We start from the raw sequence: 12,594 nt of genomic DNA, 5'->3' as shown, positions 1-12,594 counted from the left end.
AACTATACTGGTCTAACTCCATTTGTTTTTCATTTTGCAGGAGAGTAATTTCAAGTTTATGAAGGAAACCTCTGATTTAGGCTTTGCAAGGTTAGTGTAATAGAGGCACAAGTCCAAACAGCTGTCAAATCTATCAATATTTCATGAAAGATGATAAATAACTAGACTTTACACCGATTTTTATCGGCTGATCGGTATCGGCCGATATTTAGCAGTTTATGCTGATCGGCTTTAATGTCATAATTCGTCAAAAATACATTAACTCCGCGTCGCCGCGTGCACAGTATATTTGAATCCAAAGGCTAGTTTATTTTTAGCCTTGTCGCCTGTCTTTTGACGTAGTACTGTAAATATCTGACGGCCAATGAAGTTATTTAAAAAAAATAAAATAAAATAAAAATCGGCGATGTGGAACAGACAACACGTAATGCACGGATTAGACTACAAGACAAATTTGCTCTTTCACGATTGCAGTATGTCAGACTACTGCAATAAAATCTTGTATTCCGATACCACCGCATCACACTTTTTACGATCACTAGGCTTTATCTTGTCAACTCAAATGCGACCGGATACACTCGTTACCCTGGCGACGACAACAAGAGTGGAGCGCGCCGACGGTATTATAAGGACAAAATGGGGAAAAACGTGTGTTGGTGGTCACCGGTATTCAGGACAGGAGCGGACGTTCGTTTTAGGCTTGCTTGAGGTATGTTCACGTACTTTTAATACGATACGGCTCGCAAGCAGGCAATAAAACGTTATGTAGCCTAGCAAGGTAGCGGTAGCACGAACAGTTGGACGTAAACATGCCACCGTTCTGTCGAATCATGCTCTAAAGTTTCGGTGTGGGAGAAGTCCATCCATCCATTCATTCATTTTCTGAGCCGCTTCTCCTCACTGAGGTCGTGGGCGTGCTGGAGCCTATCCCAGCTATCATCGGGCAGGAGGCGGGGTGCACCCTGAACTCGTTAGCAAACCAATCGCAGGGCACATAGAAACAAACAACCAGTTGTACTCACATTCACACCTACGGGCGATTTAGAGTTGTCAATGAACCTACCACGCATGTCTTTGGGATGTGGGCGGAAACCGGAGTGCCCGGAGAAAACCCACGCAGGCACGGGGAGAACATGCAAACTCCGTGGGTGAAGTCATTTAATTAAAAATAAAGTAATTTAATTAGCACCCATTATTTCTGTCATGTAATGTTGGTTTGACCTGACTGATTAGAATACACGATCTGACGAGAGCAGTGATTTCCAACCTTATGGAGGCATGGAACATATTTTACAATTGAAAAATGTCACAAAAAGTGGATACATTAATTACTGTATTTACTTCCTGCCATCGAATAGAAGACCATTCATTTGTTCTGTCTGTTACTTTGCCTCACTGGCATAAATAGAGGAACAAAGATACATTATTGCTTGTAAATATATATTTTTTGAGCAATTAAGTACACAAGTATATACAGTAAATGAACAGGTCATTTAAGGAGACATTCCTCCATCTTGTGATTGGATCGGTTATCGTTTTTTTCAACTCACTGATCGGTGATTGGCCCCAAAAATCCTGATCGTGTAAACCCTATAAATATGGTAACGTTTAAACATGCCTTCAAAATAAGATAAGGTTACACCCCAAAACAAATATAAAGTGCATGAACATTTTAACTCACCATAACGCCAAATCAATGGGAGCCCTGAGCTTGTTTGACTGCAACGAGACGGTCCCATCTGGGAGTGATGGAAGACAATTACACCCGAAGTGTGTTGCTTCTGTCCAGTCTACTCCGCTGTTTTGTTTAGGTTGCTGTCACTGCAGAAAACCCCGCTTCGCACAGATAGGATGCCGGAAACGGCAACAGGGTTTTCAGTGCTGCGGTGGCGATCTCAGCGTATTCTGCCACGACCTCCCTCCAGAACACCGGCGGAGTTGTTGTCACGAACACACTTTTAAGGCCGCCGTCATTGGTCTCCACGTGGCGAAGCAGTTTTGAAGGCTACATTGCCTCGTTAGAGAGCCGTTCCCCGCATGTTACGCACAGCGGGTTCGGGAGGTGGGAATCACCTGCCGCTATAAAGCCATATTTCAAGTAGGACTCCTGGTATTGTCTGTTAAAAGCTTTCTCTTTTTGGGGGGAACTCGTAGGCTCTTCTCCTGTCTCTTCACTGAGCCTTTTCTCCTTCGAAAAGAAAGTTTCTAAAGACGTTTGTTTCGTCCTCATTTCGCTAGCTTCGGGAGACTGGTTACATTTTGGCGCTCAAGTGACGGAGACGTCACCAAGAGAATCTGGTCATTTTTCAAAATAAAGGCTAATTCAGACTAAGACAATACATAAAACGGAAATAATTCCTTATTTGTCTCGCGGCCCGGTACCAAGTGGTGGTTGGGGACGACTGGTCTATCAATCTCTAAATCTCAATTTGTGGGAGGTGAAGACTGGTTTCATGGGTGTGGCCATCTTGGAAATGGGAGTTGGTGCAGTGTTGAGTGCAATCATGGACTGGACCCTTTATGTCAAAAATTGGAACTGAACCTTGATTTAGACAATTGGAAAAATATGCCGTTTCTCTATTTATTTCTGCACTTAAATTGAAAATGGAGTTAAGTACGCATTCTAGTTGTCAGTGGCTCAAAAAAATAATTATCATGACTAACATTGTGAGAGCTCCTTACAAAAGGAATGATGATTATGCTTATGTCGGTGTGAATGGGTAGAATGTGTGACATAATTACCATAATCCAGTTTGTTTATTTGAAGGTGTGTTCCACAAAGGGGAAATCTGGGGTGAAAATATGTCAATGAATCCCCTAAACCTGTAATAATAGTTGTTTCGATAAATTCTTTCCTTGGTTTTTATGGAAACTACAACAAGAAAATAATAATTATGGAGCATTTTCATTCAATCTGATGAACCAGAGGTATGACATAAATCTCTAAAACTGTCACAAACTGTGAAAAAAAAAAAAAAAAAAAAGAATCGTTTGCAGTGTGAGAGATTGACGTCACAAGAGTTTTGTGGTTTGTCGTTCTGGAAAAATCAGCATGCGGCTCAATTCTGCAGCGTCTGGAGTTTGTGATAGATGACTTAAGAATGAGATGTTTCTCTACCTGCCTGCTTCCGTCCGTTTCAAAGCATTGATGGATGACTTTGTTTTCCTGTTTATGTGTGAGCCATTTCAATTGCACATGCTGTCCAAGTTATGAAACAGTTTTGACAAGTCTGGTTGAAGTGTTTGGTTCAACAAAAACAAAAACAAAAAATATATATAAAATGTTGCTTTCCCTGCCCTGGAAAAAGTCATGAATCCAAAGAAGATGGAGATGGTGATAAACAAGATAAAACGACAGTTGCCAAAAGAATGAAGAGGTGGATAACAAAATAACCTAAATGGCTTTTTTATTAGCTTTGGGTACCGAATGGGAGCAGTTATTTCTGACTTAGGAAAGATGTGACATAACAACCAGTAGTCTGAATTCCACAAAGCTGTCAGGAAAATTTCCGAGTTTTTTTGGGTCAGTGTTAAAATGTTGGGCAGTGCGCACACACAAGGCTTTGTCTTTACCCTCCGCTGCAAATGTCAGCTTTACAGATGCCACATGTCGTGAGGGTACAAAGTCGTGTGGCTCAGCGACTGTATCGTCTGTATTAAACACATCAAGAACCCTGAGTTCAACTCAGTGTGTTTGGTATGTAAAAGGGAAGTGAAATGTAGAAGTAAAATCCGTGTTAAACTTGGAATGTTTCGAATTGCATTTCATTTATAACCAACAGAGTTCTTGCCATATGTTGGAGCAGATCTTTCCCGAAAGTTCATGTGAACTCCAACCTATTGCTGCTGTAGATGCTCTGGGGACAAATCCTATGAAGTAATCACAAAGGTGATTATATATAATTTCCATCTGCTTTTTTTTTTTAAATTATTTATTTGAAAAGGCCGATGCATTGTTTCCTCATTTAAGTCGTCTCGGGGAAAACACAGGAAGCAGACGAGAAAAACGATGATCTAGCAACAGTGACACACGGATGTGAAAATACAGCAAAGTCCATATCCCACCACAGAAAAAAATTAACAATAATGAAAATGATAAATGACACAACAATGCTGGAGTAACTTGATCCAAACTGGGGGAGGTAGAAAATAAAGACAATTGTAGGCTGTAAATTACTTTCAGTTTGTCAGCAACAAGAATTTCTTCTCACGTTGCAAAACGGTGGGTACTTTTTTTTATGGTTGTCACAAAATATTCCACAGGAAATTTACTGTACTCAAATACTGTAATCGCCTCTGCTGTAAAAGACTCTATTCATTGCCAAAATGCTATTTGCCAGCGATAGGGACCAAACACCTGTCGTGAATAACGAAAAAACACAAATAATTGATGCTTCGCCCAGATGTTTATAATTGCCTGCATAAACAAAACTATAAATATACTGCAAATTCCAACAGTTTCATTATCATCTCAAACTCATCTTACCCTTAAAAATAAATCGCCAACAGATGATTTGATTAAAAAAAAAATAATGCATCAGTGGAGCGGATGCGGCGAAGACACTCCATCACTTCCACTAACAACCCAGGCTAAACTTATTTCCTTACCACCTCTCCAACACACAAAGCTTGTCTCTTAGTCAATCTGTATCAATGTCAGCATATTTCGTTGACTAATTTTTGCACTGCTTCCCTATTGAGACGGGGCTTTGACATCTTCGGTCATCTTAAGACAGTTAGGAAAAGCACAAAAGATATAAATCGGTGAGTTATTCCGCAAATCACTGGGGATATGCTCCACAGAAAAAAAACAACAACATGCATTTGTGAACCACACCTATGCGGGAGGTAACTCTCCAGTATCATTATATTCATACAAATAAAGGTTCTCGTGATAATAAATGTCTGGTTGTTAAAGTGAATAAATAGCCTCTGTCACTATCTAAGGGAGAGGTCTGCAACTCGTGGCTCCAGAGCCGCATGTAGCTTCTTCATCCCTCTGCTGTGGCTCTCTGTGAGTTTGGAAATAATGGACGGCCATTATAATCGCACTGGGAAAACAAAAACGAAACAAACAAAACAAAACAAAAATTCGGGTTTGGTTCCCCACCCAAAAAAACTGAAAGAGAGAAAAAACGTTTTTTTTCTTTTTAAAAAGGAAAGATTTAAAAAAAAAAAAAAAAAAAAAATCTGCGTATAGGTGAACCACAAGTATGAGAGGGTCCACTGAATTTCACCCATCCATTTTCTGTACCGCTTATCCTCACAAGGGTCGCATTTCCATTCATTTTAATAGGGAAAGATGTTTTGCGATAAGTACAAACAAAGTAACTCGTATATCAAGGCACCAAGGTACTGCATATAGCCATCCATCCATTTTTAACACTGCTTATCCTGGTTGTGGGGCACTGAAGCCTATCCCAGCTGACTTCGGGCGAAAGGCAGACTACACCTTGAACTGGTCGCCAGTCAGTCACAGGGCACATATAGACACAGACAACCATCCGCACTCACATTCATACCATTACTGAGTGGGAACTGAACCCACGCTGCCCGCACCAAAGTCAGGCAAGTGTACCACTACACCATCTGTGACTACTGCCTATATATTTTCCTAATAATCACTCCACATTTCCATAGTTTGCGGAACCAAAAAAGAACGCAGTGTTGAATTGCACTCAAAGCTCAGAAATCCCCCCCCCCCATCTCCACTTAGGAATCACAGATTGCAATTCGCCCTCACATATACTCATGACCCAAATGCTTCCATGTGCTCTGCACAAATGTAAGATCGAGTGACACTAGGTGTACTTCAATCAACTGGAGTGTATCATCTTTCACAGTTGTTCTTCGTCTCCTTTTTAGTTCTTCAAATGGAGGATTACTCTGTGTTAATTTATTGGCGAATCAGCTTTGAGATAAGTGCTCATGAAACAGCAGCAGTTTGGGGTTTATTTTCATGTTTTCGCTCCCATTATTTTGAACTCCCAACCACTAGGGAGAAGCATTTTCCCCCCAACTCGGAAATGGAGATTGGGATGGTGTACATTTTCGCATCAGAATGACAGACTGACATTGGAAGCTTGGGTGTGTTCAAAAATGTCCCTTTTAATTGAATACAAAGTGTAACAGTCACTTCAGAAACTGCTCCTTAACAGATATTGCATTGACGAAGTTTATTATATAACTTCAGTACATTATTAGCGTTTGTTTGTCAAATACCTATGTTTTATTGGTTGTACCAGGAGGTTCAAAATCAAGTAAAGCAATTGTAAAGCAGCTGTAATGAGCCTGAAATCATTGAAGAATTTCCAGTTTGTATCATTTGGAAGACTCGACAAAAGTAGAAATTGTATGCAGTGCTTTAACCCCTCCTACGACAGGTGCGATTTCTGGATTATTACATTTAAATTGACAACTTTCTTTGGTGCAACATTCAAGGTCACAACTAAAAAATATACTTTAGGCATGTACTTTAAAGCCACTAAAACAAAAAAATTGACTGTCCATATGCGCGCTTATGTGACATCTTTTACAGTAACATTTTGTTATACAGAGTACAGCAATATTTCACTTCAGTTCACAATCAAACCACACTTATTTGAACACATTTCATAAAGCCTTCATTAAATGGTGTCGCTTCCGTTTTAGAATTCACACGTTCGGACTAAAAAAGTGAAATGTGCTGTTGTGCTCTGTGTGAAACAGAAACAACGAAATGAGCGTGGTACTTAGCTTCATTGGTGAAAAGCATCAGTTTGCCTCGTAAATACTGTAGTAGTAAAACTCCTAAAATGGTGAAATAACAAGAATTTTGCAAAAAGTTAACGACACAGCAATCCCCCGCATATTCGCGGTTCACAATTCATCGATTTGCGTTTTCTTCACACCTCACGGTTTCCGTGCTCTTTCTGAAACACCCTAAGATGCCGCAAGATGGTTGCAAAGCCCTGTCTAGTAGGGAAGTAGTACATTGGTATCAAGGAAGCATGTTGAAGTGCTACATCTGTATGTCGTGGAGGAGCTAAGTTTAGCCTGGGTTGTTAGCGAACGTTATGAGACTCCACTGCATGTATTGTATGAGCGAACTTGCAGCACATTTTTCAAAACATGTCTGTAAGCCATTTCTTTTTAAAGGGTAGTGTAGTAAGAGAAGTTTGAAATGATAAAGCGTTTCGGATTATGGCTTGTGGTATTGGTTTCAACCAATGGTTCTCAATGTGTGACTACTAGTGGTACAAAGGCTCCCCCTAGTGGTACATCGTGTTCGGTATGTGGCAAAGTACTTAGCCAAATACGATCTTACAACCAAACACACAGCACTTGAGGACGAACCAATGGCCCCCCCCCCCCCCCCCCGGCCCCTGAAAAAGTTGTAAATGTTTACCTTTTAAGGACATTTGCAGGTTAAATGTTTTTTTTGCCCTCGAAAAAGTTCAGTTGTATTTAACTTTAGTTCATTTGGTTTGCAAACATTTGCTTAGGCACAATTGTTATTTTTACGTGCGATACATTTGAATTGAATCGTAACTTAAGCAGTTTTGTAAATGTAAGCACAGTGTTAATGTTCAAACTGTGCATAATGGTTCAGTGGCTTACAATAATATTACATTCAGTGTACTTTTTAGGAACGATGACTAAGGCCTAGTACACACAAGGATTTTGCAAATCTTAAAAAAGATTTTGTATCTGTGACAGACCCCACACACAAAGATAACAAATCCGGCATTTAACAGTTTTAGTCATAGTGTGTGTGGTGTACACAGATAATATCAACACAGAACACCACACACAATCGATTCTGTTCAAACGACAAACTCGAAATCTCACTTGATCGCACGTGATTTAACAAAACCGAAGCAGCAGCAGCACATTCGGCTTTGCGACAATGTTTTCCAAACATTCCCGAAGGTTGCCGGAGCCGGAAGCCTTATAAAATTACATTTCTCAAAAAAATGAGTTGCTTTTTCAAAATCCTTCTTGCCATTTGGGGAACCCATTTTAATACAAAAAGAAAACAACATTTGATAAGACATGCTTATTTTTAATTGTTGTTGTTGCGTCAGGGTGCTTCCCGATTGGCTATAATCATGACTCTGGAGAAATCGGATCTCCCCCACATGAAGACATTGTCGTAAATATTGAACACGTTCATCATTTAAGATTGTCGGCTAAGACCTCTTTCGGGCCCTAAAATCAGGACAAATCCACTCTTAACACACAACTGACCTAAGGACAATCTTATAGGATAATCTTATAAGACTTTTGATTGTCTGGCGTTTGATGGGCTTGGTCGGGCCGGGGCAAACCGGCAAAAAAAAAAAACAGGCCGATTGTCTTTATGTGTGTCATGGGCCCTATTCATTAGTTTTAACATGAAATATCTTGTCTTTGTGGTGTATTCAATTATATATAGGTTGAACAGGGTTTTCAAATCATCGTATTGTTTTAATGTATGTTTTACACAATGTCCCAACTTTAGTGGAATTGGGGTTTATATATTCCATGTGCATGAACTCCCTATGTTACATATGCACTCAACAAACACTTTTTCCCTGTGTGAAAGGAAGGAACCCCAAATATAACCTTGCCACTAACTGCAGTGCAGTATTTTTGTACAAAATGCTACTAAACGGTTTGGTAGTCAAGGCGTGTGTTGGGCGCATCTGGGCTGAAATGGCGCCGCGCTAAACGGGTCCTCCAGACTCCGCCCCCCTATGGTCCAAGAGTGCAGCGGCCCCACGGCCACCGAGCCCACGGCGGCTCGCTGGCCCACTCGGGACACCACACGGTGCACTGCTACCGGCTGCTGGGGCAGCGGCGTCCCTTGGACCAGAGGGAACTGTCCGCCGGCCAGTACGCGATCCCTCCTCTTGCCAAACGGCGCCTGGAGGAAAATGTCGGGTGACAACTCAGGCGGTTCAGGGATGAAGAAGGTGCTACTTGACGCCATTTTGTTTTTGAAAGGGGCCAGCAGGAAGATGTCGGGCGTGGGGGGGCTGCTGGTGGACTGATCCTGCGAGGCTACAGGTTTTGCTTCCAGGCTGGGGGAAGCTCCGCTCCACTCTTCTGAGGGAGTCATACATTCAGTGATCTTCTCTTGCGTCTCCTGGTTGGCCTGCGCTGGCGGCGAAGTCCCACCACCGTCTTCCTGTGCGTTACCGGACAGCGCCACCTGCTGGTCTGCGTCTGGAAATAATAGACAGGCAAGATGGACAGCTGGCACCTTTTTCATTGCTCTACACATTTAAGAACGTTACAGCAATAACTCGAAACAATGAACAGCAAAATAAAATACAAGTTGACACCAAAAATGTAGTCGGTTGTTACTTAAAGAGGCTTTGATGATCAAAAGCAACAGTGAGTGACATCACTGCCAACCTCCACAGGGCAGGGGTGAAGGTATCTTTATTGATTATGTAACTCATGATGGTAGATCAGAATGAATTCTGAAATCTACAAAACCATTTTGTCTGGCAGTTTTCAGAAAAATGCATCCAAAGTAATCAGAAGAAGCTTCATCATGCAACAAGACAATGACCTAAAACACACTGCCAACACAACAAAGGACTTCATCGGGGGGGGGAAGTGAAAGGTCAGACTGACCAAGTGAATCACCGGACCTTAATCCAATAGAGCATGCATTTTATCTCTTGAAGAGGAAACTGAAGGGAGAAACCCCCAGAAACAAACAAGAAATGAAAGAGGCTGCAGTAAAGGCCTGGAAAAGCATTTCAAATGAAGAATGCGACAGTCTGCTGAAGTCAATGCGTTGCAGGCTTGATGCAGTATATAAATAAATATTCAATGTTATTCACTTTAAGTTAATTTAATAATGTCCGTTCCAATACCTTTGCTCACTTGAAAAGTGGGTGGCTTCAAACAAAAAGGTGCTCTGTCCTGAGTTGTTTAACACATCGAGAATAAATAAATGTAAATACCATGAAATAAAAGTTGGAATTCTCATCTTTTGTCTCATATTCATCTTTTGATCTGAAAACCCAAATGTCTTCAGTATATAACAAAAACAAAAGGAATTGACCTTTCCGTTCCAATACTTTTGGAGGGGACTGTATATGGATAAAATAAACATTGATTATTGGCACATATTTTACATTAGAAAAAGTTTGGGTATTTTGAAAATGTTTCTAAATCTGCTAATAAATGCTCTCGATTACAATGTTATGTTGTAAGTAGTTTATAGAAAGTGTAGTTAAAAGCCTGATGACCACAATGTATGCCAGGAGTTTTTAACACTAAATGAAAAATAAAATAAGCAACTGAAAAATAAATTAAAAATAATCCCATCAAAACTGAATCTGGACATTAGACCATGAATAGCTGTAAAAATGTAAAAGGTACAAATGTTTTTTTTTATCTTGAATAGTTCATATTACAATGGCTTACAACATCTTATATTCCTGTGTAATAAAAAGGCAGCTCTATAAGAAGTTGCCTTCATTTAAAAAATGCAAAAAAAACCATACATCCATCCATTTTCTACCGCTTATCCGTGGTCGGGTCGCGGGGGCGGAGTTTTTAGCAGGGACGCCCAGACTTCCCTCTCCCCAGCCACTTCATCCAGCTCTTCCGGGGGGATCCCGAGGCGTTCCCAGGTCAGCCGAGAGACGTTGTCTCTCCAGCGTGTCCTGGGTCATCCCCGGTGTCTCCTCCCGGTGGGACGTGCTCGGAACACCTCACCAGGGAGGCGTCCAGGAGGCATCCGAATCAGATGCCCCAGCCACCTCATCCGGCTCCTCTCGATGTGGAGGAGCAGCGGCTCTAGTCTGAGATCCTCCTCCCGGCTGACCGAGCATCTCAGCCTCTCTCTAAGGGAGAGTCCGGACACCCTGCGGAGGAAACTCATTTCGGCCACTTGTATCCGGGATCTTGTTCTTTCGGTCACGACTCATAGCTCGTGACCATAGGTGAGAGTAGGAACGTAGATGGGCTGGTAAATTGAGAGCGTCGCCTTTCGGCTAAACTCTTTTTTCACCACAACGGACCGATACAAAGTCCGCATCAATGCAGACGTTGCGCCGATTTGCCTGTTGATCTCGCGTTCCATTCTTCCCTCACTCGTGAACAAGACCCCAAGATATTTGAACTCCTCCACTTGGGGCAGGATCTCATCCCCGACCTGGAGAGGGCATTACACCCTTTTCCGACTGAGGAACATGGTCTCAGATTTGGAGGTGCTGATTATCATCCCAGCCGCTTCACACTCGGCTGCGAACTGCTAGAAATTCTGTCCATAAAAGTTATGAACAGAATCGGTGACAAAGGGCAGCCTTGGCGGAGTCCAACCCCCCCCAAAAAACATCAGGATACATTTTTGGGGAAGTGGCTGTAGATGTACAGGGGTGCTTTGAGATATGAGTTTAATTTGTTCCTTGACCACACTTATGACTCAAAACACATTTCCTAATTGAAATGAGCGGAAATGCTTTTAATCTGTTGCAGCAACCCGAAATTTTTGAGTTTTTGAATTGAGAAAAATGGCACTCGATATTAAACTTTATAAAAATATTAATTAATGATGTAATCAAACAATGAAAAAGAAATACCGTATTTTCACGGCCATAAGGCGCACTTATAAGTCTTACAATTTTGCCGGTACCGGTATGTGCATTGTGCAAAACAATATCGGTTTGGCTAAGGACCCCCGAAAATGGCACCTACGAAGAGACACGCTTACGAAGCACAATTCAAGCTAGCTAGCTATCAGTTACACGGAGGACCATGGGAATCGAGCAGCCACGAGAGAATTCAAGATCAACGAATCCATGGTTCGCAAGTGGAGGAACCAGGATAACGCCGGCATCATTGCTGAACAGCCCCCCGGCAACGAGACTGACTCCGACAATGACGAGAGGGAACCCGGCATGTTTGATGGAGAACTTGCCCAGCTGTTCATTTCGGATACAGGAGATGAGGACTTTGATGGATTTGTGGATGAGGATTGATCAAAAAATAACATGAGTACATTGTTAAATACTTCAATAAAGTACAACCCCAATTCCAATGAAGTTGGGACGTTGTGTTTAACATAAATAAAAACAGAATACAATGATTTGCAAATCACGCTCAACCTATATTTAATTGAATACACTACAAAGACAAGATATTTAATGTTCAAACTGATAAACTTTATTGTTTTTAGCAAATAATCAGTAACTTAGAATACTATGGCTGCAACATGTTAAAAAAAAAAAAAAGCTGGGACGCATAGCAAAAAAGACTGAGAAAGTTGAGGAATGCTCATCAAACACCTGTTTGGAACATCCCACAGGTGCACAGGCTAATTGGGAACAGGTGGGTGCCGTGATTGGGTCTAAAAGGAGCTTCCCTGAATTGCTTAGTCATTCACAAGCAAAGATGGGGTGAGGTTCACCTCTTTGTGAATAAGTGTGTGAGAAAATCGTCGAACAGTTTAAGGACAATGTTCCTCAACGTACAATGCAAGGAATTTAGGGATTTCATCATCTACGGTCCATATCATCATCAAAAGGTTCAGAGAATCTGGAGAAATCCTTGCATGTCATCGGCAAGGCCGAAAACCATCATTAAATGCCCGTGATCTTCGGGCGGCAC

General features: G+C 41.5%; 1 protein-coding gene across 1 annotated transcript in view; it reads right to left on the bottom strand.

Moving 5' to 3' along the window:
- Positions 1-7,365: 7,365 nt before the first annotated feature.
- The window catches only part of aak1b (AP2 associated kinase 1b), a 35,536-nt gene continuing 30,307 nt past the window's right edge, over positions 7,366-12,594 (bottom strand). Inside the window, exon 20 of the mRNA XM_061698222.1 lies at positions 7,366-9,189. Within this exon, the coding sequence (XP_061554206.1) occupies positions 8,645-9,189 (545 nt within the window). The 3' untranslated portion in view covers positions 7,366-8,644. The remainder of the gene's footprint in view (positions 9,190-12,594) is intronic.

This window comes from Phycodurus eques, chromosome 15, assembly GCF_024500275.1.
Source record: "Phycodurus eques isolate BA_2022a chromosome 15, UOR_Pequ_1.1, whole genome shotgun sequence".
Classification (NCBI taxonomy): domain Eukaryota; kingdom Metazoa; phylum Chordata; class Actinopteri; order Syngnathiformes; family Syngnathidae; genus Phycodurus; species Phycodurus eques.
Note: the sequence above shows the minus strand (reverse complement) of the source record. Positions and strands in the feature narration are given on the sequence as shown.